This window comes from Podarcis pityusensis (genome assembly GCF_964106645.2).
Source record: "Podarcis pityusensis genome assembly, chromosome: 7".
Classification (NCBI taxonomy): Eukaryota; Metazoa; Chordata; class Lepidosauria; order Squamata; family Lacertidae; genus Podarcis; species Podarcis pityusensis.
In genome coordinates, this window is record NC_138031.1 from 45,806,826 (window position 1) to 45,832,990 (window position 26,165).

The 26,165-nt window shown below is 41.6% G+C and overlaps 1 protein-coding gene across 3 annotated transcripts in view; it reads right to left on the bottom strand.

Annotated features, from left to right (window-relative positions):
* The window catches only part of LAMA3 (laminin subunit alpha 3), a 138,895-nt gene extending 112,730 nt beyond the window's left edge, over positions 1 to 26,165 (bottom strand). For all 3 annotated transcript variants that reach the window (XM_081014387.1, XM_081014388.1, XM_081014386.1), the window contains exons 1-8: positions 25,649 to 26,165; positions 20,453 to 20,605; positions 10,009 to 10,126; positions 9,114 to 9,232; positions 6,850 to 7,020; positions 4,067 to 4,164; positions 3,316 to 3,431; positions 2,100 to 2,218 (exon numbers count right to left, since the gene is read on the bottom strand). In XM_081014387.1, the coding sequence (XP_080870513.1) occupies positions 2,100 to 2,218; positions 3,316 to 3,431; positions 4,067 to 4,164; positions 6,850 to 7,020; positions 9,114 to 9,232; positions 10,009 to 10,126; positions 20,453 to 20,605; positions 25,649 to 25,924 (1,170 nt within the window). In that variant the 5' untranslated portion in view covers positions 25,925 to 26,165. The remainder of the gene's footprint in view (positions 1 to 2,099; positions 2,219 to 3,315; positions 3,432 to 4,066; positions 4,165 to 6,849; positions 7,021 to 9,113; positions 9,233 to 10,008; positions 10,127 to 20,452; positions 20,606 to 25,648) is intronic.

Below are 26,165 nucleotides of genomic sequence, written 5' to 3' on the forward strand. Positions count from 1 at the left end.
AAATTAATGCAATCTTATATGAAAGACTATCTTCATGGCTGCTTTGACCATTAAATGACTTTTGTTAAATACAGTGGTAGATCAGTTTATGAACTTAATTAGTTCTGGAAGTCCATTCTTAAACCAAAGCATTCTTAAACCAAGGTGCACTTTCCCTACTGAAGCCTCCTGCTGCCGGTGCCCTTCACCGTTCGGCTTCCGTTCGGCTTCCGAGGCAAAGTTCACTAACCGCAACACCTACTTCCGGTTTTGCGGAGTTTGTTCACCAAATAGTTCGTTAACGGGGCTGTTCGTAGACCGAGATACCACTGTATAAGAGAACATTCACTTTGGCTCTCCTTTAATTTACATCAGAAGGGAAAGCAGTAACAAAGTTATCTGATTTCCATATGTTGCAACACACACACACCCAGTTCATTTCAAATGCAATTGGATGAAATGTGTTTTTTAAAAATGGAAAATGTAACACCAACTTATTTGGATAGCAGAGTTATTTAAAACTTTGTGATCATGAAAGATTAGCTCTACAGCAAGGGAATGGCATCTGTGTAACAGAAACTCATTGCCTGACACAGAGAACAAAGCATACATGATATCATTATTTTGCAAAGAAACTGACTCTGCACACCATGTCCCAGTTTTCTTCAGTTGGTCATTTATGCAAAACTTTATAATTGTGTTTCTATGATACAAATTGCAAAAGGGTAAGCCCAATACCTATGCCTTTTTTAGGATGGAAAAATTATAATTAGATTTCATGGCTAAGCAATTTCATGCAGCTTAATTTCCACAAAATCAAATTATGGACAATCAACATCAGTTGCAACGGACAGCGGGGGTTTTTTAAGATACCAGTCATTTTCCTTGCTTTGATGATGTTCAGAAAAGATGCTTAGCTAACATATTCTTTCATGGGCAAAAGTGCAAAGAGGAAACGACACAGAAATGTCAAATTGGAAACAAAGAGTTTCCCTCTTTCCCTTAAAAAATATTTTTTCTTTGATTTACATCCAGCTACATGTGAAACAAATACTGCTTTCAGTTTTAGCATGATGGTTGCACTGGATGTTTCCTATGACCCCAGGTCTCAAGTGGAAGGCTAGCTGTCCTCTGAAGCACTTGCCAGGGAAGAATGGGTTCTGCATCAATTCTGCACTGCCCGCCCAGTTCTGAACATGGCTTGGCTTCTTCAGCTACCCAAGCAATGGCCTACTTCCCCCCTTAAATGATCAGAACTAGTATGACTGCATTGACTGATGGGATAAATTTGTAGTTTCCCATCAGGCTTTTTGGCCTCCTAAGGATCACCAAGACTACATTAGTAACAGAGCAGCTGTGCTGCCTGTGATGATCCTCCAATCAGCATCCTAAACATGTGGATGAGGAATGACCAGCACTGATTTGATGTGTTTTTCCACTGATAAACAGTGTCCAAAGTATCTGATTTAAATGGCAAAAGTCATCCTGCAAATAGACTGGAGAAATGTCTCAAAATATCTCTCTTGCATCATTTCACCTTCATTACTCACGTCTCTTTAAAAAACATATCCATGTATTATTTCAAGCATGTATTATTTCAGTCAGAGGTTTTGGGATGAATAAGATGAAGTATCCTATACTTGGTACAACACTTTTCCTTTAAGTGGTGTACTAAGTACAAGGTCCTTCATCTTGGTCATCTCAGAAGTCTTGTTCCCTTGATTTAAATTGCTGTTGGCTGTGCCTATTCAGAAGCTTAAAAAACAAAGTTCACAACACAATCTAACACACACAGAGAGAGAGAAGTAAGTCCTACTCAATTCAATGAGGCTTGTTCCCAGGTAAGTGGACATTGGATTGCAGCCTTATATGACTATCTCATACTCATTTACGTGGTAATGAGCCCAATTAACTCAGTGGGACTTCTGCGGAAACATGTTTAGAATTGCACTGTCAATCTTCCATTACTGAAGTTTACATACCAAGCGACCAGTGATTTCGGCTATCTCCTCTTTTGGAACATTTTTAGAAAAGATTGTGATGGGTATGATAATAAAATGTATTACATGGTTTCAAGACAGGGAGGAATGAAATAAACACTTTAATAATGGGAGTTTTACCTGACAGTTGATGCAGACCCCTCCACCTTGATACTGTTCATAAATATTTAAGCTCTCTTTACGTTGCTCAACTTCAGGATCATAATAGCAGTCCATGGCATGTCCATGGCAGTTGCAGGCTGAGAGAGATGATAAATTTCATTACAACCATCAGGCAAATGAGCAATGGAACACAGAGAAGAAAAAAGCACCTCTAATTTCCATATGTCATGCAATGAGTTTTTACATCAGATGCAGCAAGGTCATCACAGTCTGTTCAGTCCTGCACTGTTCAGACTGAGAATTGTCATTTTGGGGGACATACGGAGGGCATTGTATGACTGAAAAAGCTGCAAATTCACAGGGTATTTTTAGCAATACTTTCCAAGCACACAAATGGGGCCAAAATTGCTTCCGAAGAAGCAAGGACTATCTCAACCAATTTTTTGCCATATATCTGGCCTTGACATTGTTCCAAGTCAGAGCAGATGGGAGGAAGGGCAGGGAGTCGATCACTTCAGCATCCAAGCATGACCTGGAAATATCAAACCCGCATGGTTGCACTGGAGCTCTTAACAATACAGGATGATGTCATATTATTTACTTATTCACAGCCTATCTGTTGCATAAAAGAGATTTTTCTTCCATATTACTCATGTGGGATTCAGGTACTGTTTGGTCTGACACGCCTATTTTCATTCAAAAGTTTTTGCAATGTTTGTCACTTTCAAGCTTCACAATATAGGCCGATTGGCCTGAAATGTTTGTACATTGATTTTCGTCAGTCTTTTGTTCTATGCCACATCCATGGCACGTGTCCACAGTTGAGTGCTCCTAATGTGGCTCTCCAACTCAGTTGCAAAACATGTTCCAATTCGCATCCAGAAAGCAGTTTTGCCAGTCCTTAGCTTGTGATGTGGTTCCCTGGCTGTCAAGCACGTGGGAAGTGTTGTGAAAGGGACTTTGGCAAGTGGATGAGACAATTCACTTGCCAGTCATTTGATGTCAGAATGGCATAAGGTGACTGACAGGTTGGCTATCTTGCCCACCTGTCAAAGTTGGTCCACAGGGGTGGAGACAGATAATAATCTGCCTTGGTCTGAAAGGGCCCTTCTTTAAATGGCTGGAATGAATTATTTCAACATGTGAGGCAATAATACAGAGGGAAATTATGTTATGTATATTAAAAGCACCTTTCCCTCCCCATCAAATAATCACATTCAGATGCTAAACTTACGTTCACAAGCATTTGTGCTGCTTGTTGTTGCAGGTTGCCATTGTTTCTGGTTATATCCAGGGCAGCAATGATTGCAGGTTTCTCCACAAGTGTTGTGCTGACATTCACATCGGTACCTGGATATATAAGTAATTGTCATTTGATTTCCACCCCCCATCAATGATTCTCTCTTTTTTTGTATTTTTCACACTCTAACGTGATGTGTGCACAAACCTAACTCACAGAATGTACCAGCAGTCTCTTAAAATTAAACTTGAATCCTTTATAACAGCCATGGGGTTGAAGTATTATTATTATTATTATTATTATTATTATTATTATTATTATTATTATTAAATTTCCAAAACAACTTATATGAAGACATCTCAAGATGATGAACAATGTAAAATAGCACAAAAAATACATTACCATACATTTAAAGCACTGTTACAACACTTTAACAGTCATCGCCAAATAATCCTGGGAAATGTAGTTTGTTAAGGGTTAAGAGAGCTATAATTTCCAGAGTGGTTCAATCACTCTTCTCAAGGAACTCTGAGAACTGTAGCTCTCTGAGGAACGGGGATCTCCTAATAACCCATGTCCTGAAACTGGGATTAATTTCCACCTTAGAAACAGTAAAGTGCTAAAGATGCCTTAAACAAATTCTGAAGTTATAGAAGTAAAACCTGAAAATGATGCCATCATTGTACAGCCACAAAGCAACCGTTTTGAAAGCACAATGGTTTTGGTCGTACTGTTGTATCCTTACCTGTATGAATTTATGTCCCTTTCGGCATCACAGATATCTGCATGTCCATTACAAACACACTGTCCACCAACACTGATGTCTTTTATGCTGTAGTAATACTAGACAGAAACAAGATTTGCAGGTAAGTAGCTGACAGAGTTTATCCTCAGGGTGTTCTCTCAAAGATTATGAATTCTAGACCCAAGATGATATAAACTTGCTAGTGAAATATATATATGACCACCAATAATTCCCCCTACCATGAATCTTTGACCTTGATAAACTTCTTCTCCACTAAAATTTGTATTTTAAACATATTTTGGTTATTTATTGATTGATATGGGCTGAGGGGCAGAAGATAAAAAAGGGAAGTGAAAAATAGAATGGGCAGCTCTAGAACAGAAAGTTATAATCATTGTTGCAGAAGGGAGAGCTAAGAGGATTGGGAGAGCCCTGCTTGATCAGGCCAAAGGCCCATCTTGTCAAGCACTCTGTTCTTCCATAGGAAACCCACCAGCAAAACCTTAGCGCAACAGTACTATGGAAGCAGAAGCAGTAATACAAGTATACAGCCATGAGTTGAAGTAGTTGGTTCGATCCTTTCTGATCACCCACAAATCCATTGGCTGTCTTTAGGCAAACAACTATGTTTCAACACTTCATCTTTACATTCCCATCTTTTTAAAGGGCATTATAAGGATGATTAGATTAGCATATGACTAAACCAGATCAGGGTAGCTGAAGGGTCTCAAACCCTCAGTGAGTTAGGGGCTTCCCCTGCATATGAAGACAGGCTCTGGCAGATTGAGTGGACAAGACCAATCCTGGGTCCAACAGTCAAGAAGGTGGTTTTTACATGTGCTGTAGAGGGAAGTGAGGGGCTGGTGGAGCTCATCAACCTGGGAAGGTAGCCCCTCTAGGAGAAGGAAAATGCTGGTCCTAAACCTCCGCTGCCTTGCAGGATATCTTCAGGAGAAGAAAATGAGTAAACCTTATGAGTAAAATGAGTAAATCTGGAGTGAAAATGAGTAAATCTGGAGTGGAGTCCCTAAGATGGTTGAATGGCATCTTGTATGCCTCCTTCCAGCAACTCCTGCAGCCAAGCTGGTACCAAACATATTGCTCTGCTTTCCTTTGGACCACATCAACAAGGCCAAGACGGGGGTCCTGTAATTTGGGCTTGCACCCCAGGGAGATCAGTTTGGTGCTGCTAACACAGTGGTTTGACTTCACCCCCAGAGGTGCACTCCATTGTCTCTCCAGACAGACAGATGCCAACAATTCTTTGAGAATTTAGGAAGAGGTGCAACACATACTTATTTCATCACGTGTAGCCATACAGTGGTTTATGAGGCTTCATACAGCACCTATGCAATAACAAGTCTTTCTCCATAATGTCAAAAGGGTACAGAGCTATACAGATCAAAGCCGAAGATCTTAGAATTATGTTAAATCCCATGCTCCATGGTTTCAAATTGGCCAACCATCCAAGACACAGAGTAAGCATTACAGCAATATCAAGTAAAGTGGGAATACAAAAAAGATAATTTCCACTCACTATTCATGTCACTGACCAGGGGCCCAAAATAATGTACTGTATAGTTGTCTCAGAAACTCAAAATTGTTAGTCATTCTCCAGAACTGTTTAGCCTTATTCAGTGCATGTCTGTTCCAATATAACAATTCAGGGATTAAGATTAAGGCTGCAGTCTATAGGAACTTACTTATCTTGCAGTGCTCAGTTGAGTCTTACTTCTGAGTAGACATTCACAGGATTGCACTGCTCGGCTGCAATTGAGCATATGCTTATTTGGAAGTAAGTCCTATAGTACACAGTGGATTTATTTCTGAATAAATATGCACAGGATTGGGCTTCTAGTCATTTGCAAGCACTACTAATCCATATGGTGTCCAGAGAGCTTAAAAGTATGTTATCTGAGCACCACTCCCTGCCACCAGCCCATGTATGGCAGATAAAGCCACACTCAGTCAATAGTTATAAAAACTTCTGTGTACATTTAAGAAAGAGAGAGAAAGATTCTCCACCCTACCTGAGCAGTACTGATGGAAGGAAGAAGGCCAATAAAGAAATCAAGTTTGCTATCTTATCCTCAGTGACCAGCAAAGGCAAAAGGTTGCATCTGCAGGGGAATTATTTTATCTTACAAATTCTGCTTCACATATGTGTAATGATTAAAAGCCTACTCCATGTTTTCCTAGCAGTTCTAGCACATAAGAATCTGGAGTAATTCAAAACCAGGTTTTATTTAGGAGTCACACTCTTTTTCTCTGGTAACTATAAAAGATTCTAGTAGAACTCTGTGAAACTACCTGCTTGATAAAGGTCATAGTGATAAAATCATACTCTGCTTAGACCACTTTTCTTCATCTTCCTGGATCCAAATTTCCTGAAGAAATTTACAATATGCATCCCACTTTTTCCAGAAATCCTTAAATATGAATGCAGCTGGAGTAAGGAGTGGCTTTAGACCAGAGGTAGCCAACATGGTACGATATTGCTGAATAAAATCTCCCTTCAATACCAACCAGTATGGCCACGGCCAGGGTTGATGCTAGTTGCAATCCAGCAACATCTAAAGGGCACCACATAAGTAGGAAGGTTCCTTATGTAGAGTTAGACCATTGGTCCTTCTTGTTTTTAAGCAGAGTTTGGATGGCCATCTGTCATGGCTGTTTTAGTTGAGATTCCTGCATTGCAGGGAGTTGGACCCGATGTCCCTCAAGGTCTCTTCCAACTCTACAATCCTATGATTCCTCCCTGCCAAAAGATAACATTTACTCACTCTGCGCGTCACTGTAGGATCCCGTTGAGCTTTAGATATCAAGTGCCCAAGAAGGGTATTGGTTCTGAGGAAATGTAAACGAATATTTGTTGCTTTAGTAAATTCTCTAAGTATAGGAGAATGGGTGAAGTTATTTGCTCCTGGACGACCGTTTACCAAGGATATCACAATCTAATACGAGAGAGAGAGATCAGTTTTAAAACATGGACAAATTAATAGAAAGCAACTTATCTAGGACATGAATAAGCAAACTGGGCCCCTGGTCCATTATTGCAACCATTGTTTCAAGGGTGGGCATTGTTTCAAAAGGTGAATAGATTCCAGTGAAATGTTGTTAGAATTAGTGTAATGCCACCCACTACAAGCATAGCTAAATGCAAACGTGGGCATAGGCAATTGGTGGCCACACAATACAGCCACAGACTAGGGGAGTGGGAAAGGAATTACAATAGGCTTCATTGTAGAAACACTCAAGTAACTTGCAGCACAAGCCTAGACATATCCTCTCAGAAGTGAAATCAGTGGGCTTACTAACAGTCAAGCCTGGAATGAGAAGGCAGAGTGGGGGCAGCACTTTGATGATGATTTGGAGGCATGTTGCAGCCCTGAGCTATCAACCATAATGTTTCAAATGAGCCCTCAACCCAATCTTCTTTAACAGATTTGGGGGCAGGGGCTGCAGAGAGAAGGGAGAATCAATGAAAGTCATCTCTTCCCTTTCATCTAACAGAAGCCTCCAATGGATCAATGAGCCTTTAATCAGTGGAGCAACACCACCCTTCAATCATATTCCAATAAGAGTTTAAGACAGCAATTCAAAGAAAAATGGGTCTTAAGCCATGAATTACACATGTACAGTATAAAAAACTAAGTACAGTGCTACCTTGGTACTCGAATGGCTTGACTCCCAAACAAATGGACTCCCAAACGCCACAAACCCAGAAGTAAGTGTTACAGTTTGTGAACGTTTTCAGAAGCCGAACGTCCAACGCAGCTTCCGATTGAGTGCAGGAAGCTCCTGCAGCCAATCAGAAGCCACACTTTGGTTTGCGGAAGGTTTTGGGAGTTGAACGGACTCCCAGAATGGATTTAGTTCAAGAGCCAAGGTACCACTGTATTCTAAAGGCAACAACTGCCTAGGCTCTCAATCTATTAAGATAGCCAACAGTCACAGCTTCTCACAAAGGATAAATAACCTTGTCCCATTTATGATATGAAGGCATCTCCAGTATTAACTATCTAATTGAAAGAACCTTTATGTCCGGCAGATAAACTAGATTAAATGCTTGAACATTTAATGTACTTTAAAGCACTTAGAATTATTGCAACTATCAATACTAGTTATTCGTATACCCCTAACAATCAGTTATGTTGTTAAAAGATGTGTAAATACTGAAGGATTTGGCCAAAATGAATTATTATTTTTAGTTGTAGCACAAGGATCCATGACATAAGGGATTGCCGGCAGCAAATAAGCTTTTTAATTACTCTCTCTTTACGATAGAAAGAAAATACAAAATGTAGTTGTGGAATTTCCCCATAAGCCAGAGCAGGTTTTTCTAATGATTAAAGAAAACTCTTCAAAGCCCTTTTTAACAAGAGCTCATTGTAGACTAATAATCAGCTCCACTAACTCAGAACCCAGTTCTTGGAACTATACTATTTTAGGAGCCAACTGGAATCTTTATCCATGCCTCTAAGCACAGTAAGTCCTACCAATAGGGGGAAAGAGATTATCTGTATGAATGATTGCTAGCTAATTCAAGACCAAGGTGTCTGTTTGTAGTTTTATAGCCTACAAAATGACTTATAGTTTTTAGAACATGGTGGCCAGAAAGGAAAGCAAAAAGCACCAGTAACTAGGGCAGTTGTCAGTAGTGGCACTTGCGGTGGGCCAAGAAACATAGAGGAGGTGGATATCTGGTGGGAGAAAGTGTTCTATATGTCCTTGGAAGAGTGGAGTGTAATTCAAGAGTGCTCATCTTCAGGTCAATCCATTCACCAATCTAACTTATATCAGAATGCTGGAGTGGAACAGGGAGGTACGTAGACAAGTGAAGTGAGTTTCAATGGTGGTTACAGACAGAAGAGAGAATGACCACTGGTCACTAAGAACCCATTTAATGGTACTGATCTGCCTTATAGTTTTGTTATGGTACTATTACTGAGGTACATTTGAAGTACTTTCATGCAAAACTCTTGTCTAAATGCCAAGTGTTATTATTGCTGTCATTCCGTCCCCCCGTCCCCTGCCCTGAACTTACCTCTCCATTTTCTAAAGGCACAATCCGAGAATATTCTGTAGTGCAAATGACATCATCATCTTTTCTAACACGGGCATTTGCTTCCTTCCCAAAACGTTCCCAACAGCCTTGCTTAGAATCTAACAAAAATAAATAAATCAACGTGTGCAGTTCCTAACTTCAGAACATTACTCCAACAGTTACATAGAAAATAGCATAAACCGCCGAATCTGTAGTGGAGAGAATCCTGGTAACTCAGATCCTGCCTTCCCAAGACTCTTTACTGTTCTTACAAAGTTATGCCGGATAGTCTGAGTGTTTCAGTGAGTCTGAGAAAGGGAAAAGGGAAGAGCAGGTCTTGCATACCCCATTTAGCAGGGAAATATCACCTCTTTCTCAATATTGGGGTGTCTAATCCACCTCATTGGTTGTTTTTAAACCTTGAGACACAATGTGCAATTAGGCACTGGCAGAATGTGGTCTTAAGTTTGCCTTAAGTGAGCATTAAACTACAAACTTTCAGTCTCATCCTATGTAGCATACAGCATGCTCGCTAAAATCTATTGATGTATATAGTACACATTTGGCTCGACAGGATTAACCACAGTTTCTAAAGCTTGGGCATAACAGGAGGCTGGGGCTTATTAAAACAGAAAGTGAAAGATTTCCTTCTCCTTTACTCACTGGTGAAGGAAATGGGAATGGGAAGTCTGCAGCCTGATGAATCAGTCCATTAGCGAGTGATTTTGAACTTAGCTAAAGGTATTTGGCAGGCGGGGGTGGGGATGGGGGTGGGAAGAGACTTGTTCATGAATTCCTTAAGGTACCACATATTCTTAGAAGTTAAACGCCCAGCAGGAAATAGTTGCTATTGTCAAAATAAAAAGTTATAAGAGTTTTAAAAACTGGTACTCACAAGCAAAATATTGCCATGGCATATAAGTTTTTCCAAAGTCTGTTGATCTTTCTAATACCCACAGATCTGGACGAGGAGAATTTGCAAATTTGATGAGGACATAGGCCACATGAAAGAACTGGTAATAAAATAACACGTAGAGAAACATTAAAATATACTAAATTGTACAAAGAGAAAGGTAATCCTGTTATTTCTGCTAGAAAACGATAGGGGTGGTGAGGTTGTGCCTCCAGTGGAATTAAACATTTAATGTCTGATATTAGTAACCAAACAATATCATGACTATGCTCATGTTTGCTCTTCTATACTAGTGTTCTTTAACCTTGGGTCCCCAGCTGTTGTTGGACTACAACTCCCATCATCTCTGACCATTAATCAAGCTGGCTGGGGATGATGCGGGTTCAACACTGTTTTGGACACTGTTTTGGATACAGTTTGAAACTGGATGTTTCAAACACACTTTAAACAGCAGAGGTAATTAACTTTAAGTTACTTTGGGTTGCCTTGGGCAACATAGTGACTGACAAATTTAAGGGTAAGGGAAATTCCATTGCCATGCAACACCAAAAAATGATAACTACAACAATTTAGTCACGAAGACAAAGTATAACTATGGTGCCAGAACTACAATGAATGCAACTTCACTGGAGCGGATCTAGAGTAAGCAATTTTTACACTATAGCCATAGGGTTCAGTCTTCCTAACTCTTCTGTCAATGTTCATATTAGTGGTATTTTACTTGGAACAGTGTGTGGAGGCCTGGCCTATTTATTTCTTTAACATCAAAGAGAATGCAGTAATTAACATAGTTGAAGCCTACGCTTGATGAAGAGGAGTCAGTAGGCCTGTTCCAGGCCTTTGAGCACTGATGTTTCTTGATACCCACTTCCTAAATGAATAGAGCTGTATTCTGGCAAAGCGCCGACAAAGCAATTGTTAGCAACAGGACATAGTACAGTTCAAAGAGAGATAATGACTGAAGATTCATTCTCACAGCAACTAAGAGCAATTTGTAGTTTAGGGTGGGCCAACTTTTCATACCAAGTGGCCCACAAGAGTACTTTGACATGGAACCCATGGGCCACACACTGCCTTGTTCTATGAGGGGTGAGAGGAGCTAGGCCTCACTTAGCTGGCTTTAGGAAGGCAGCCAAAACCTGGGGGCATGTGAGATGTTGGCCTTGCTCCCCCCCACAATCATATGCAACAAGACGGTGTGTGTGTGTGGCCTGTTGGTTCTGTGTCAAAGTACTCTTGTGGCCCACTTGATATGGAAAATTGGGCCGCCCTGGCCTAGGTACTGGCCATTATGGGAAAAAAGGAAGTGGCTCAGCACTAGAGGGCAAATGGGTGCCCCCCCCCTCCATCTGGCTGGTAGTTAGAAAGACAAAAGGCCAGAACCGAGAGTTGAGTGATATGAGCTAGAGGCTAGAACTAGAAAAGCAACAGGCTGAGAAGCCAGAGGGTCAAAGCGATGTTTGACTTCTGTTTGAATCCAAGGGGAAAGCAAGGCCCTCTTGGGGTGTTAATGCTGTGAACTCCTCCATCATAGCCTCAGGTTGTGTATATATGTGTGTAAGTAAGCCATATATCATATAGACACAACAGTCTCTGCTGTATCTCATTCCAAAAGTTACACAAACCCTGGGTAAGTGCCTGGAACCCCTGGAATCTCACACAGCTCAGAGACTGAGGTGGAGTGCCACAATACTGTTCCTGAAAAATATATCTAGCATAGTAGCCAAGAATCTGAGCTATGAATAAGGGAGCTTCTGGTTAGAATCTCACTAAAAGCCCTAGGCAAGCCATACCGTCTTTCCACCTCAGTTGTTGCATCTAAAAATGGAGGAAATACTGGTGTACCTTACAGGATTGTTGTAAGGATTACAGTTAAAAGAGTGGAAGTGAAGTTAAATAACGCTTCAAAGAGCTTTACAAATATTATCATCACACAATTGGCATTAGTATTGCCTAGTTATATCACACGGAAATGCATGCATTCTCTATCTTCCTCATAAGATAGGCAGTTGGGAAAATATGTATCCTTCTGCAAATTATTTTGGTTATATCGTGGGTTCAATCGATCCAACTACAGACTACCTTAAGAATTTTTAACCAACTTACTTATGAATCACAATGATTCATTGTTATTATTAAGTTCATACTGCTCTCTAATAGAAAAATGTTTGTAAGTGTTGCCTGTGGCACTCAAACGATTCTGACTTCATCTTTTTTGGCTCCAGCTGAGGTTCATCCAAAGGACTTTTGATACTGTGGTTAGTATTTGTATGCCGTAGAAATGCAATATCTGAAAATATTATCTTAATTTGATTACCTGAACATAAATAATGGAGAAGGAGCATACTCAGTGGCCACATTTGGACTATCATATTTCAGTTTAATAAATTAATTTATGAACAAGTCTTATTCTCCTACATGCAGTTTTTTTAAATATTCCCTGTGGGTGATCAAATAAAGAAGTCCATAGTAAACTATTGCTTCCAAATCAGGAAACTAAAATTTAAAAATCACGTGTAATCCTGATTACTGAGTGGAATAACTTACCTTTGGTATTTTAAAATCTTAACTAAATGACGTAAAACAGCATTGGAACACTTACATTTCACGTAATTTTTTAGTTGGCCATACCTACTCTCGTCAAATGCCAACGGCTAACTGGTGAGCAGCGTGGTCGCCACGGTTGTACTCACACATGTATAGACACGTTTTAGTGTTGTCACAACACAAATAATGTTTATCGATATTGAAATATTGTTGGTGTATCAATGTGCCGCTTGCATCAATATGCCCCACCTCACCCTATATGAAACCATGGTTTATTGTTGCCATTAATCAGAGTTCCCTGGTTTGGATGTAACCAAGTGCAGACTTCCTGCCTTGTTTGCTAGGCTGAGTGAAGGGAGAAGCAAAGTGGGTGGATGCTGGCATATGAGGTTTGTTTAGAATGGGCTTATTTATTAAGCCAATCTTAAGTCCAAACACAGCAATTTTCTTATATACCTTTCAGTGCTTACAAGTTGTTGAAATCTCCTTTAAAAAGCTAGACGGTCTCCCTGTTTGCCTTGAAATATAGAATATATCTTTAGCATACTAGTAGAGAGTCTCAGTGAATTCACTTGAAGCTATTTCTGAATAAACATGCTTAGATTGTGCTACACATGATGATAGTTTTGATCCCTTTATTTAGAAAATCAGCCATAACGAAACAGTCATATTAAACAAATAGGCATTGTCCTTATGTATAGTACATAAAGACAAACAGATTAACAACATTTGACTTTCCTGGTTGTATATACAGCAATTTCTATTAAAAGAAGTTGACGCATTAATCTTCCAGGAAAGAATAAAGCTGCTGACATCTGGTATGCAGTTATTCAAAATGAAATGTTCAAATTAATCTTAAACCACACATGATTAACCTATCAAGCCACTTTAAAGTTTTTAGATTCTGGGCCCCATCACATGGCCATTTCATTATTTAAAAGATTTCTGTGAAATAAAGGAAAGCTCCCAGGTGAAAGCTGGGATGGTCCACCGCTTTCTATGTGAGACAAGGGTTAAGAGCTACCTTTCAGAGAGGACTCGTTTTATTTTCTTTCTCTCGGTGTTTGTTTCTATTTAGACTATTTTCTTTAATCTTATCATATTATGATAAAAGCTTTAATTAAATCTTATTTTTTATTAAAAAAAATAGAAATGCAAATAAACAAGCAGAAATCAATACACACAAGCCCAGCCACAATTTACCATATCCAGCTAAATGCTTTTAAAAGGTTTTTCAGTTGCATAAAAAGTGGTGGTGGCACAAATTCAAGGCAAGCTATCTAGAAGGTCCTAGGATATGGCTAAAGACACATATTTGGCTCTGGTCAGCAGCTGGGTGGGTGGCTGACCGCTTGGTAACCATAGGTCCACAGCCATGGCTAAGTAAAAGAGGAAACTATAGTATACTGTATTCCTGGCTGTGGGGGACATTTTCTAAATGGATTCATTTACTTTTAACCATTTTTAGCCGCTTATAAGCTAGTGTTGCCATATTTCTAAAACTGAAAATAAAATAAAAGTTTTTGGCTGTTGTTGAGCATTTTTGGCAAAATTGCAAAGAAAAAATTAAGTTTTTGATTTTTCCTGATTTCTGCCCATACACTGCTTCTGATTGCAATATTCCATATATGCCCAGAAAATTCTGGACATATGGCAACCCCGTTATAAGCCAACCCTACATTTGCTCATAAATCTCCACATATCATACTTCTTGCATTCACTGCTTGAAACTGACTGATCCATCGCATGAGGGGGACACAACCAACCAACCACTACCAGTTAAAATTTCAAATACTGGTATGTGGTTTGATAAACCATATGTTGTGGTTGTGAGGAAAGTACCACAACTACAAAGAATACTCATTATCTATGAAATAAAAGCAGAACTAATGTAAAAAGGAAACCTATGAGGTTTGCCAAGCAATGAGTAATGTTAAAGTCCATGTTATCAATAGATCTTGCAACAGATTCATTATGGTCTTTGAAGCATTGTACCATTTGCTTAAGGGTTTTTAGTTAAAGGTCATTTGCATGTCTGTGTCTGTCTGCTAAGCAGCACTTACGTTCTCTTTGCAATGAAATAAAAGCAAAATAGGAGGCCAATAACTATTCTAAAAATGATCATGTCCCACTTGTGAGCTCCTGGCTAGTCCATATGGAATAATAGGCTAACATGAAATGGGGGAGAGGCTTTCCAAATGGGAAGGCTTTGAACTGGGGTTCAAGAAAGGAATCTATCTAAGGTATTGAATGTACCCCACATATTTCAACGTTTAGGAAAAACCCATAGATCTGTGATAAGCAACATACAGCTTATACTATTGCGACAGTAAAGGAGGTAAGGTAGCCATTTTCAAGATGCCCCAGGTTCATACAGTTCACGTAAGATACAGATCTGAGAAAAGGAAAACTAAGTCAGGAAAAAAACATTTCCTTGATCTGGTGACAAGCAGAGACCTGAATCACCCACGAAAGCAGCTGCAATGTCTTCGCTGAAGCAATTTCATTCATTAAGAACAATGTTCTTAGGGTGGACTGTAACATTGTGAAGCTAAGATGGCATATCAAATCCCACGTTTGCCTCAAAATGCTAAGAGTGTGTGTGTGTGTGTGTGTGTGTGTGTGTGATTTGCAGGAGAGGACTGGGGAACGGGGTGGTGCTTAATCCTTTCCTAAATCAGCTGATTCTCCCTGAAGGTTATCTCCTAAAGCCATTTTCCCCCAAAGTGGGCCTGAGATCTCAAATAAAACCAGCAAGGGGAAAATAGTTTTGGAGGCATTTAAAGAGGATAATAAGGAAGGATGGGAAGTTAAACACACAAAGCCCACCATCTGTTTCTCCCTTGCAAATACAGAGGTACCTCGGGTTACAGATGCTTCGGGTTACAGATGCTTCGGGATTATAGACTCTGCTAACCCAGAAATAGTACCTTGGGTTAAGAACTTTGCTTCAGGATGAGAACAGAAATCGTGCGGCGGCAGTGGGAGGCCCTATTAGCTAAAGTGGTACCTCAGATTAAGAACAGTTTCAGGTTAAGAACAGACTTCTGGAACAAATTAAGTTCTTAACCAGAGGTACCACTGTATCCACCTGCTTGGGAAATGCAAGTTTGGGGATATGATTTGCTGAAGAAGCATGCATTCCAGAAGGCAGTGAAAGGAGGTACACCATACAATATGAACATGACACTGTTTTCTTAAAATGTATTCTCAAGCTGTCATCAGTGTGTGATATAAGAATCTATAACCTTTTAAAACATACAAAGTTACAAGAATTGTGTATCTGGAAGGGACGCATCAGGACATTTAATCTAACCTACAAGACACAAAACAAATAGCCTCTATCTGAAGGATCTCCAAGATGCTTATAAAAAATTTTTTCTCAGAAGCAGATCCCACAACCTCCCTTAGCGGTACATTCTTTTACTTAATTGCTCTGATAATTGGGACATATTCCAAAAATTAACTGCAACTTAAATCAACGGCCTCTAGTGCTAATTTCACCTACTTCTTTCTCAGGTCCTTTAAAATATTTCAAAGTATTTATTTCCTCCACGTTTTCTGTGCTACACTGCCCTTTCCATATTATATGAGTGAGTGAGTGGATATGAGTACATACATCTGTGCATGTGCTTGTATGTGTACCCAGTTCTTTTATCTAGGGCAAGGGTGGGAACCTTTTTCAGCCTGAGGGCTGCAGTCACTTCTGGGCAACCTTCCAAAAACCATATGGGGCCAGAGGCATAAGTGGGTGGGGCAATGAATGCAAATTTTACCTTTGTATAATAGTCTAGTTTCAGCACACACCCTCTGTCCTCTATGCAGGCAAGGAATAAGCATTTTCAGAGTTCAGGGACACATTCCAGCCAGAGTAAAACACTCAAGGAGGGTTTAACACAGGGCTGTTGAGGGGTGTGGTCTGGGGAGGGGGTGTGGCCTGGAGGGAGGGGTGTGGGTTGTGAGAACCAGACGGAGGAGCCTGGAGGGCCACATTAGGTCCCAATGTCTGAGGTTCAAGACCTCTGCTTTTCCTTCTGAACACAAGTCTAAAGCATCTGACAAAAAATTACAACACAACCAAAGCAGTTTTCAAAATTATGATCAATATAAACACAATAAAACAAATATCTGAACAATAAATCATGCGGTTCAGAATCATACCAATTTCATAATGGCAATTCAGCTAATAAATAGACAGCAATATTTCAATAGTTAATCTAAGTAATCCAATAATGAACCATAGAAATTCAGAGAAATACAGGACAACAAAGTCAACAACATGTACACTTTCCTCAGAGGAGACAATGTGGTGCCTTTAGATCAGGGGTCAGCAAACTTTTTCAGCAGGTGGCTGGTCCACTGTCCCTTAGACCTTGTGGGGGGCCAGACTATATTTTTTGGGGGGGGAGAAATGAACGAATTCCTATGCCCCACAAATAACCCAGAGATGCATTTTAAATAAAAGGACACATTTTACTCATGTAAAAACACGCTGATTCCCGGACCGTCCGCAGGCCAGATTTAGAAGGCGATTGGGCCGGATCCGGCCCCCAGGCTGTAGTTTGCCTACCCATGCTTTAGATGTTGCTGGACTCCAACTTCCATCAGCCCCAGTGAGTATGGCCACTGGTCGGGGGGAGGGCTTTTTTTCAGCCAGAACACGCCAGAAGGGCATTCCACAACCTCTCCGCTGGGCGCCAGGAGTAGACCTGACCTGACAAGCCTCAACAAAGCCCCAGCTCGCGAGAAGACCCTCCTCAAAGCCCTAAGGGGACGTACTCTATGAGTCTAGAGAGGGTCTCTTCATAAGCCAGAGGCACAGTGGGGCTTTGCTGAGGCTCTTAAGTCTCTTAGCTAACAGCTGATGGAAAGCACAAGCCAGAGAAGTGGAGGATGGGAGCTCATTAATGTTGGGATTCCATTCCACCTGTTGTTGCAGACATGGGATTGTTGTGTGTCACATGTCTGTTTACATTCCAGCACAGTTTGCTGGCGTGAGCCGAACTTCTGCTCTGTATTGCTTTTGTTTTTAGTCTCTCTCCGAGAAGACGGCAAGGAGAGATGACATGCTTTCTTTGTCCTGATTTATGTATAATAAATGTGTAGTTTAGTATGTGTCTACAGCCTCAAGCCTCTTCTGTTGCGCAGTTTACACTGCTGAGTAAAGTGTGCTCAAGTCTGCAAGCTTGAGTCACTGATTACGTTGGAGCAGAGGTCGAGGGATCTCCGCAGCGGCAAGGCTGAAGGGAGACGCTCCAGCTGGGGCCAAGCCAGCTGGCCTTTCAACCCCCCCCCCCCAATTCTGACAATTAAGGTGTCCAGCTGAGGCACAGAAGCCTCTCTTCCTCTCAGCTGCTCCAGCTCATTCAAGCCAGATGAGGTGGGTCTCCTTAAGGTGCTCAGCTGAGGTGTGGAAGGCTCCCCTGGCCTCAGCTGAGCAGCCTCAACAAGACTCTGGCACATGAGGAGACACCCCCCCCAGCCCAAAGAGATCCTCCTAGGGCTCTGGGGTGGATCTTCTGAGGGAGGTGCACTCCGGCATCTTTTTTGTCTAGAAAAAAAAGCACTGGTCAGGGGTGATGGGATTTGCAGTCCAACAACATCTAGAGAGCACCACTTTGGCTACCCATATCCCAAAGCAACAGCAAGAGGGATAATAGAGGACTAGATATTAAAGTCCAAATTTCTTTCTTAGCTGTTGCTACTGCTGCTCAAACTGCCCCTGCTGTGCTGTTTGAATTCATGCTGGGTTTGGAGTTTATCCAGATTACTGAACTTAGCTGTGCCAGCCTGCCTTTTTTCACTTCCCCCATGCTAAGGGGAAAACATTGTGATTGCATTGCTGGTATTCATTAGCTCCATTATAAATCAGTCATTTAATATGCACAATGAGAGGAAAGCAACTGCAAACAAAATCAAACACTTTACGAATGACATGTTCCTCCTATTTGCTCTCAGTGACTTCCTTCCTACTTACCTAATCAGTGTAAGATTTTAGCTCTTTTTAATGGGTGAGAACAACATCTTTGGTATTTGCTTTCTTATAGTGAAAGTACATTGAAAGACAGGAAATGCTTCCTTGGCTGTCAATATTTCTATAGAATTTCTGTGTATTGGGAATACGCTAGTTTACAAAGCTTCCAAAGTATATTGTTAAGCACACTTGTTACTATGCATACCAACTGTTGTTGCTCGGCCTGTTTACAGATACCTAAGCAAAGACTCGTGGGCTTGTACAGCAGACAACAAAAACTACTGATCCTAAATCAGATTGATAGTGAAAGACACTTCACCCCAAGAACTGTCATCCACAGCCAGCTCATGACATCTGTTCACTGGCTTCAATCACACCTAACACTGGCCACAAACCATGGTTAGAGAAATTAAACTGTGTGAGAGCTGTGAGCTGCTACACAGACAGTTCAATCACTCCCTGCTTGGCTTCCTAGAGTAGGGAAATAAACCAGAATGTGGCCAGCTGAGCATTACGTGTGACCCTACACTTCTTTCTCTCCAAAGAAACCACAATTGGAAGCCAAGGTTCGTTTTTGCCTTCCTATTCATGGTTTGTTTGAGAAAACAAATCACAAGCTCTGGTTCTCACTTAAAGCTAAGCCAATCACTCTATGGTTTGTTTCCACAGTCTAGGAAGGAAGGAGCTAAGAAGGCACTGCTTGAGCTGTGTGCATCAACAACCAGTTGCTCAAGAACTCAGTTATGTTTCTTGATAGCAGCTGAATTGGTTGTGGCCCATTCCCATATGCTTACAGTCATTCTCAACTCTCTGCTTTTGGATCCGTTTAACGCCACAGAATTTTACCTCTTTCCTTAATATGAAGTTAGGTCTGAAAAATGAGTGTGGTAATTTATTTAACGGCTGCTAATATCACAAAGATACCACACTGGGGATCAGTGATGTTTCTTTACACCTTCCTAGAAGGAGCATGCGAGGAGGGTATTCTCTCTCAGGTGAAAGATAGGTAACTCTATGGACAAGCTGGGATGCTACCTCTCCCATAAGGGGAAGAAGCAGAGGTGTCTTACTTCTCCATGCCTGCCCAGAGCTGCCACTACCTCAGTTGAACAAAGCAGCCTTGTGGGTAGTGGGAGCCTGCATGCACCCTGGAGTTTCTGAAGCTGCAGGAAATCCCCGCAGTAAATCATTCTGATCTAGTGAAGTCTTCAGCAGTTGAATTATTAAACAATATCATCTACTGATGGAACAACAAAGTAGCAGCAACTAATTTTCTGTCTGCATCCATTTCATTAGTAATTTAGAACAGAGTAACCACACTATTCAATTACATAAAGCCCTCCTGAGGCACAGTGGGTCAGTGGGTCTGGCTCTTAAGCATAAGGTTGGTGGTTGTGGGCAGGATTTCCTGCATTGCAGGGGATTGGACTACAATTCTATGATTTACTTGGCCTAAAACATAATTTAGTAAATAGAGAGGGTGTAGTACCTATGGTTAAAGATTTTTAGTCAACTAGCAGCCCCCTTTAAAGGGATTAGTCACCCGATTCATTGATAAAGTTTCATAATCTCAATACAAGTGCTATTTTGAATATGTTTAACTAGCATAACAGTTTTATTCATGTCATGGACATCACTTATTGATAACCTCATATCAAGGACTGATGGAATTCTTGTTGAGCTCAGCATCCATAAATAATTAAGAGTTACTCAGTCTGGAATCTTACAGGCATGCACATCTCATTACATAAAAATGGGTTTTATCCTGAGAAGTGAAAGCAAAAAGAGACTGGCGGTTAGCTCTTCTAACGCTAAACAGCTCCCATCATGCTTCGGGCCATGGATAGACAACAGACAAAGGAAAATGTCAAAATCAACAACATGGAAAGCAACACCTGTACTTGCCTGTCCTAGATCTAAAGTAATGTTGACCACATCATACTTTAAACCTAAGGAGAGAGAAGGACTTTGCCACCAGCGCTCTGTCCCGTCTATAGCATTGGTTGCTGGGTGAGCTTTTTTGGGATCAGCGGCATCGCAATAGTCACAAAACTGGCCCTGAAAGAGAAGAAAACAAAAAGATGTCATGATCAATGCGGCAGTTTGACAGTTTGACAGTTAAAGATCTAGGAAGTTGGAAGATCTAGCCGAGGTAGCGCTTTTCAACAATCAGCTAAAAGCAGAATTAAAACGATGGCTCTAGATGACATCTGATAAAGTGTTATGTTATCTAACAACACCCTTGCCCATGGCCAAAATCCACCAATTTTTATGCACGTTACTTCCAGGCACAAGGAATAGTAGTGCACTAATTAAAGGGCAATTCACTAAACTTCCAGGCACACCAAACAAGAAGCAAGGCAAGAAGGAAGCTTTTCAATAAAAGGACAGTTGCATGAAGTTTTTCTGCACCAGGTGGAGAATTTTATTAGGGAGGATCATCAGGTCTGCAAAAATACAGGATGACAACACGAAAACATAAGGCTGCAATGGTTTGGCACACAGCAATGGCCTCCCCTCTGGGAGAAGAGAAGTGGCAAGTGGAAGTATTTAAAGGGGTGGTAAGAAAACAAAGTAAACAAATTGGATTTGGGGATGGAGGTTCTCCATCCTTTCCCCCTCTGCTGATGGTCAAACTGGACAGGCTTTTTTGCCAGGTTACTGAAGATTAGGCCACAAGAGAGCCATTTCAACTTAACTAGGTCACTTGGAGTTCTGAGGACAAGTTTAATAATGTTTCTAAATGTACGTCAGTGAATTCTTCTGGAGCAGCAAGCATCTCAGTTATTTAAAGTACGTTCCACAAGAGCTGCCAACGAAGATGGCAGATGGAAGCTAAAGGAAAATAAGTTGCCGGGCAAACCTTTCCTTTTGCTCTACACGGGCAGTATCTGCAGAAAGGCATTCCACAATGCAGCCTGCCTGGTACAATGTTTCAGTTCCAGGAGATTGGGAATATTGCCTGGATCTGGATCTGCTCATCAAAGCAGCTCTGCATATACAAGTCACCTCAAAACGTACATCTTCTAGAGTTTCCATGACTGTGTATATAAAATTATTCTCAGTACAAAAAGTAATGTAGCCTATGGAAAATTGGAAGTATGGCTGCATATGTACCTTCTACAGGAGTAGTCTATACAGGGCATAAACAGAACATGTAGGAAATGATCTTCTCAAACATAGTGTTGTTGGAAATTCCAGTCCAGCTCTAAGCACAACACTCATAGCTATGTTGCCCATCTAGGGTCAAAACCATAATGACACCTGGGTTGTCCCTCTACTTTATGCTATTGGATATACCTGTTGGGAGCTGAGTTTCTGCTGAAGAGAGTCTGCTGCACTTGGATAGACTCCCTGGCCCATTTAGAAACCACATCTTTCCAGGGTTCTAAATAATGTGAGGAGTCTAAACAAGTACAACATACTCGCCACTGCAGATGTTTCACTCCTCAATAGGGAAGAGGGGATGCTGCAGGAAAGGGGACGAGTACAAGAGGGAGAGGGCTTATCATCGCTCTCCCCTTTGAGTGAAGTTAATTGTGTGTAGGCTGGTGGTAGAGAAAGAACTGAATATAGCTCTGAGGTTACAGGATACTGGGTTGCCCTTCCTTCTGCCAGGTAGATTGCTGGCTAATAGCACAAGATGGTTTTCGCAATGGGAGTGAAGGCTTAGGGTATATTTGGGAATAACTCATGTTTCAATGAGATAGCCCAAAAAGCATGGAGAAAGTCATATACATGTACCATTAAATGGAGGAAAGGGGGAGGGCAGTGCACATGCATAGAAAGAGCTATTTGCATTTTTGAAGAGGCAGAAACAGAAAGAGGGTTTAGAGATGTTTGCAGCCTGAATACATCTCAATGATGAAGAGCTGGGAATGTGATGTTGGGAAACAAATCAGCTGCCTTGTAGGATTCCTGAAAGTGACCTTTGTACATGTATTTATTTTAAATACTCATATATCATTCTTCATCTGGGCGATACCAGATGTAAACATAATATAAAGCAATCACACATTTGAAATATTTAAAACCACAATAAAATGACCTCCACCGTGAGGCAATATAGATACCAAGCTAAAAATGTCAGCAGCCAACAAATCTTCAGCAGGTACTCACCCAAGTCAGTGCCTGCCTTATTTCATTAGGGAAGGAATAAATAATAAAACTTTGGAAGCAACTTGGAAATTCTGAAACCTCACTCAGAATTCTCTCCAAGTTACCTGAGGGCTGTGGATCTGCCAGAGCAATTACATCCTTTGAATGTTAAGTGTCCTTGTCTCCCTCACTTCCTGCTTTGTATAATATCTTGCTTGAAGAGTTAAACAGAACTCAAAAAGTTTGCCACACTTTGTGACCTTTTGGTTGATCTTAAAATAGGTATTGGCCAGTTGTGAGTTTTGGAGTTTGGTTGGTTGTTGTCCCACCCCCCCTTATGCTGCTACCTTTGTGTTGTTGTTGTTGTTTGCAGGAGACCTTCTTTTCTGGGCACAAACCCACACCAAAATACAAGGTCAAGCCCCATTCATACTTCTAACACAGTGCAGGGCACAGTGGAGCAAGTACAGCCTTTCCAGTTAACTGATATTTCCTGTTGCTAAAGTTCTCTATCTTACATCTATGATTATCTGAATATGTTCATTCACTCTCTCCATTCTTTTATACTGCGGACATGAATAGATGTGAGCATGTTTGTTTAAGCCTTCTCCCATTTCATAGGTATTTGAAATATGGTGTCCATAAAAACTCTCTTCCTTAACTTTGAATTCGAGGGTTGGGGCAGTGTGATCGCATATGCACTGTGCTGTTATCACATTTTCCAGGTCTGCTTTCCCCAGCCTTTTGAAAGAATTTGGAACCCCTCTTGAACCAAAAAGATGACTGGTAAACTACAGAAATATTTCTGCTATGTGTCTCAATGAGGCTTTGTTAGAAACAGGAGAGGGAAGCTGCTGAATGCACATTTCTACAAATTCTGTAAGCAGCATACAACATGTACTCTTGTGCCAGGGCACATCTATCAGTAATCCTTCCGGGAGCTTGGATCAAGCACAAATCGCAGGTGACCTCTCACCCAGAATCTCTGCAACAAATGTTAAAGTAAGAGGAATTCTCTTGTTCACTATTGCTGTCATACCTAACTGTAGAATTATATCAATTCACAACTAAACCACAGGGTTTTAACTTCATAAATGGGTGAAAGGAAACAATACCACAGAAACAGTACCTTTGGCTTAATTCACCTGTTAGGATTTGCTTCTGCCTAAATGATTGTAATTGCTTCTAAAACCTCTTAATGTTAAAATCAGGTAGTCTGCAGCATTCAAATTTGCCCCTCAGAAGACTCCTCAGCCTCTAATTTCCTGTAGTCATATAAAATTTGTGGTGCAGGTTAGCTCTAAGAGGGGTTGTCATCTCGCTCACAAAATAAAGAAGGCTTAGTCTACAATCCTAGCTCTTCCTACCTGGGATTAAGACACACTGGATTCAAAAGGACTTACGTCTGGGTAGAGATGGTTATGATTGCACCGTAAAGCTGTTCTGCATATACTGTATGTTAATTGATTTAAAATATGCAAATTAAACTGATTTTGGTGAGCATTTAGAATCAGTTAAAAATAGATAGGAATCAAATACAGACATGACAAATAGGGATTTGGCTTGGCAATCATTTGGCACATTTCTTCACATATGCCATTGTAAGGTACATGCTGAACTAATGGTGCACATTGTAATAGATCATTTTTTGGTTAGCATTTATTGTTTTTATCTTCAGACAGACAAGATCCTAGAAGCTACTGTCAAAGCAGGAGGTGGGGGGCATTTTCTTTAACCCAATCTAGTCCAGAATTCTGTTCTCACACAGTGGCCAACCAGATGCCTATGGGAAGCCGCCCCACCCAAGCAGGACATGAATAGAATAGGTCTTCTCCTTGCCTTGCCAACAGATTAGCATATCATAATACTGACACAACAATACCAGATGGAAGGCAGGTCAATGAGGAGAGTAACAGAGATCTACAAAGAGGGCTTCCTCCAACATTGACAGGTATAAAGTGTAGGAGATCAGTCTTATTTTTGTAAGTTATGCGGTCAGTTCTGGACAAGATGTGTATTTGGCTTGATCCAGCAGAGCTCTTCTTGTGTCTTCTTAGGACAGGCACAGAGAAAGTGGAAGGGCAGCTTGTATATATTGCAGAGATCCCTGCGAATGCCCTACACAATTGGCATATGCCGTCTCTTTCTATGGAAGGAAGGCCACCAACTGTTAAGAGGACCTTTTATTCAGCACTTCCTTCACAAATCCTGAAGGACACTTTCCTGCCAGTCCAGCAGTTTCCCCCATTTTTAAGCGGTGAAGCAGCATCTCTAAGCTGCAATGGATGAGTTAACTACCACTATAACCTCGTTCTGTATTCCTAACCAGTTACCTTCAGCACATGCACAAGAGCCTACCCTTGTACTCTACTTGACAGACTGTGGGTGAGTGAGATCCAAAGAATAATAGTTACTTTGGCCCTCATTTCAATCATAAATATGTACTGAACTTATGGAAACACCCAAACATTTCCAAAGTTTCAGCACCTGGATCATGAGAAGACGGCAGTGAAGGCAAGGATATCCGATCCAGGTTATCAATACATAGGGGAGAGTACTTCCTCCCCGAATATCCCCCCCCCCCACACAGTTCCTGTGCCTTTAATCTATCAAAGAAAGACAGGAATTCAACTGGTGCATCTTTCTGCTGCACAGAGATCCGATGGGAAAGCTGCACCTGTTAAATTTCTGTCGTGTACAGGTGTCAAGCGGTTAACATGTCGGTAAAACAAAGCTGGCAACTGTTGATTTAAAATATGCAGCTTGCGCGTAAAGTACTGGCGGAAGGAGAGGCGCCCGCGGAAGAGATGCAACCTTCTGCCAATTCATTAACTATCCTGATGCTATACTGTTCAGTCTACATCATGTTAGGAGACCAGAGTGGCTGCACAGGTACAGAATGAGTTAATTTGTCCGCATTTAATGATCTGGACTGGAGGATCCATGCCACTGATCCCTCAGTTGATCCCCAACTTCACCCGCAGCCGCTTCACCCGGAGTTACCTGGATGTTTTTCCCCGCGGGGAAAGCGGCGGGCCCCCCCACCAGCTTGCAGAAGAGCTCTCGACGAGGCCTCCCGCTCTCGTCCTGGCCGCAGGTGTCCGTCGCCGAAATCTTGGCGATCTCCGCCAGGTTGAAGTAGGGCGGATGGAGGCTGAGCCCCGGCGCTTGGGACTCGTCCGGAGAACCAGCCACCCGAGGATCCGCGGAGCAGCAGCGGGACCAGAGCGCCAAGACGAGCCCGGCCATCGCTGGGTTGGCAGCCCGGCTCTTGGCCATCCTGCCTGGGCTCCCTTCCAGCGCGCACGAGGCGACCCCGGGGCTGCGTTTGTTTACGGCGCGCGGAGCCACTGACCCGGGAGGGAAGGGCAGGAGGAGATGGGCCTCCCTCCGCTCCTCCTGCGCGCCTTTGTTTTGCGCCGATTGGCCCGAAGGGCGCAGAAAAGGGAAAGGAGCGGCGAGGCGGAGGAGGCGGAGGCGGAGGCAGCGAAGACACCCCCTGCCGCTCGGCCGCCAGCCT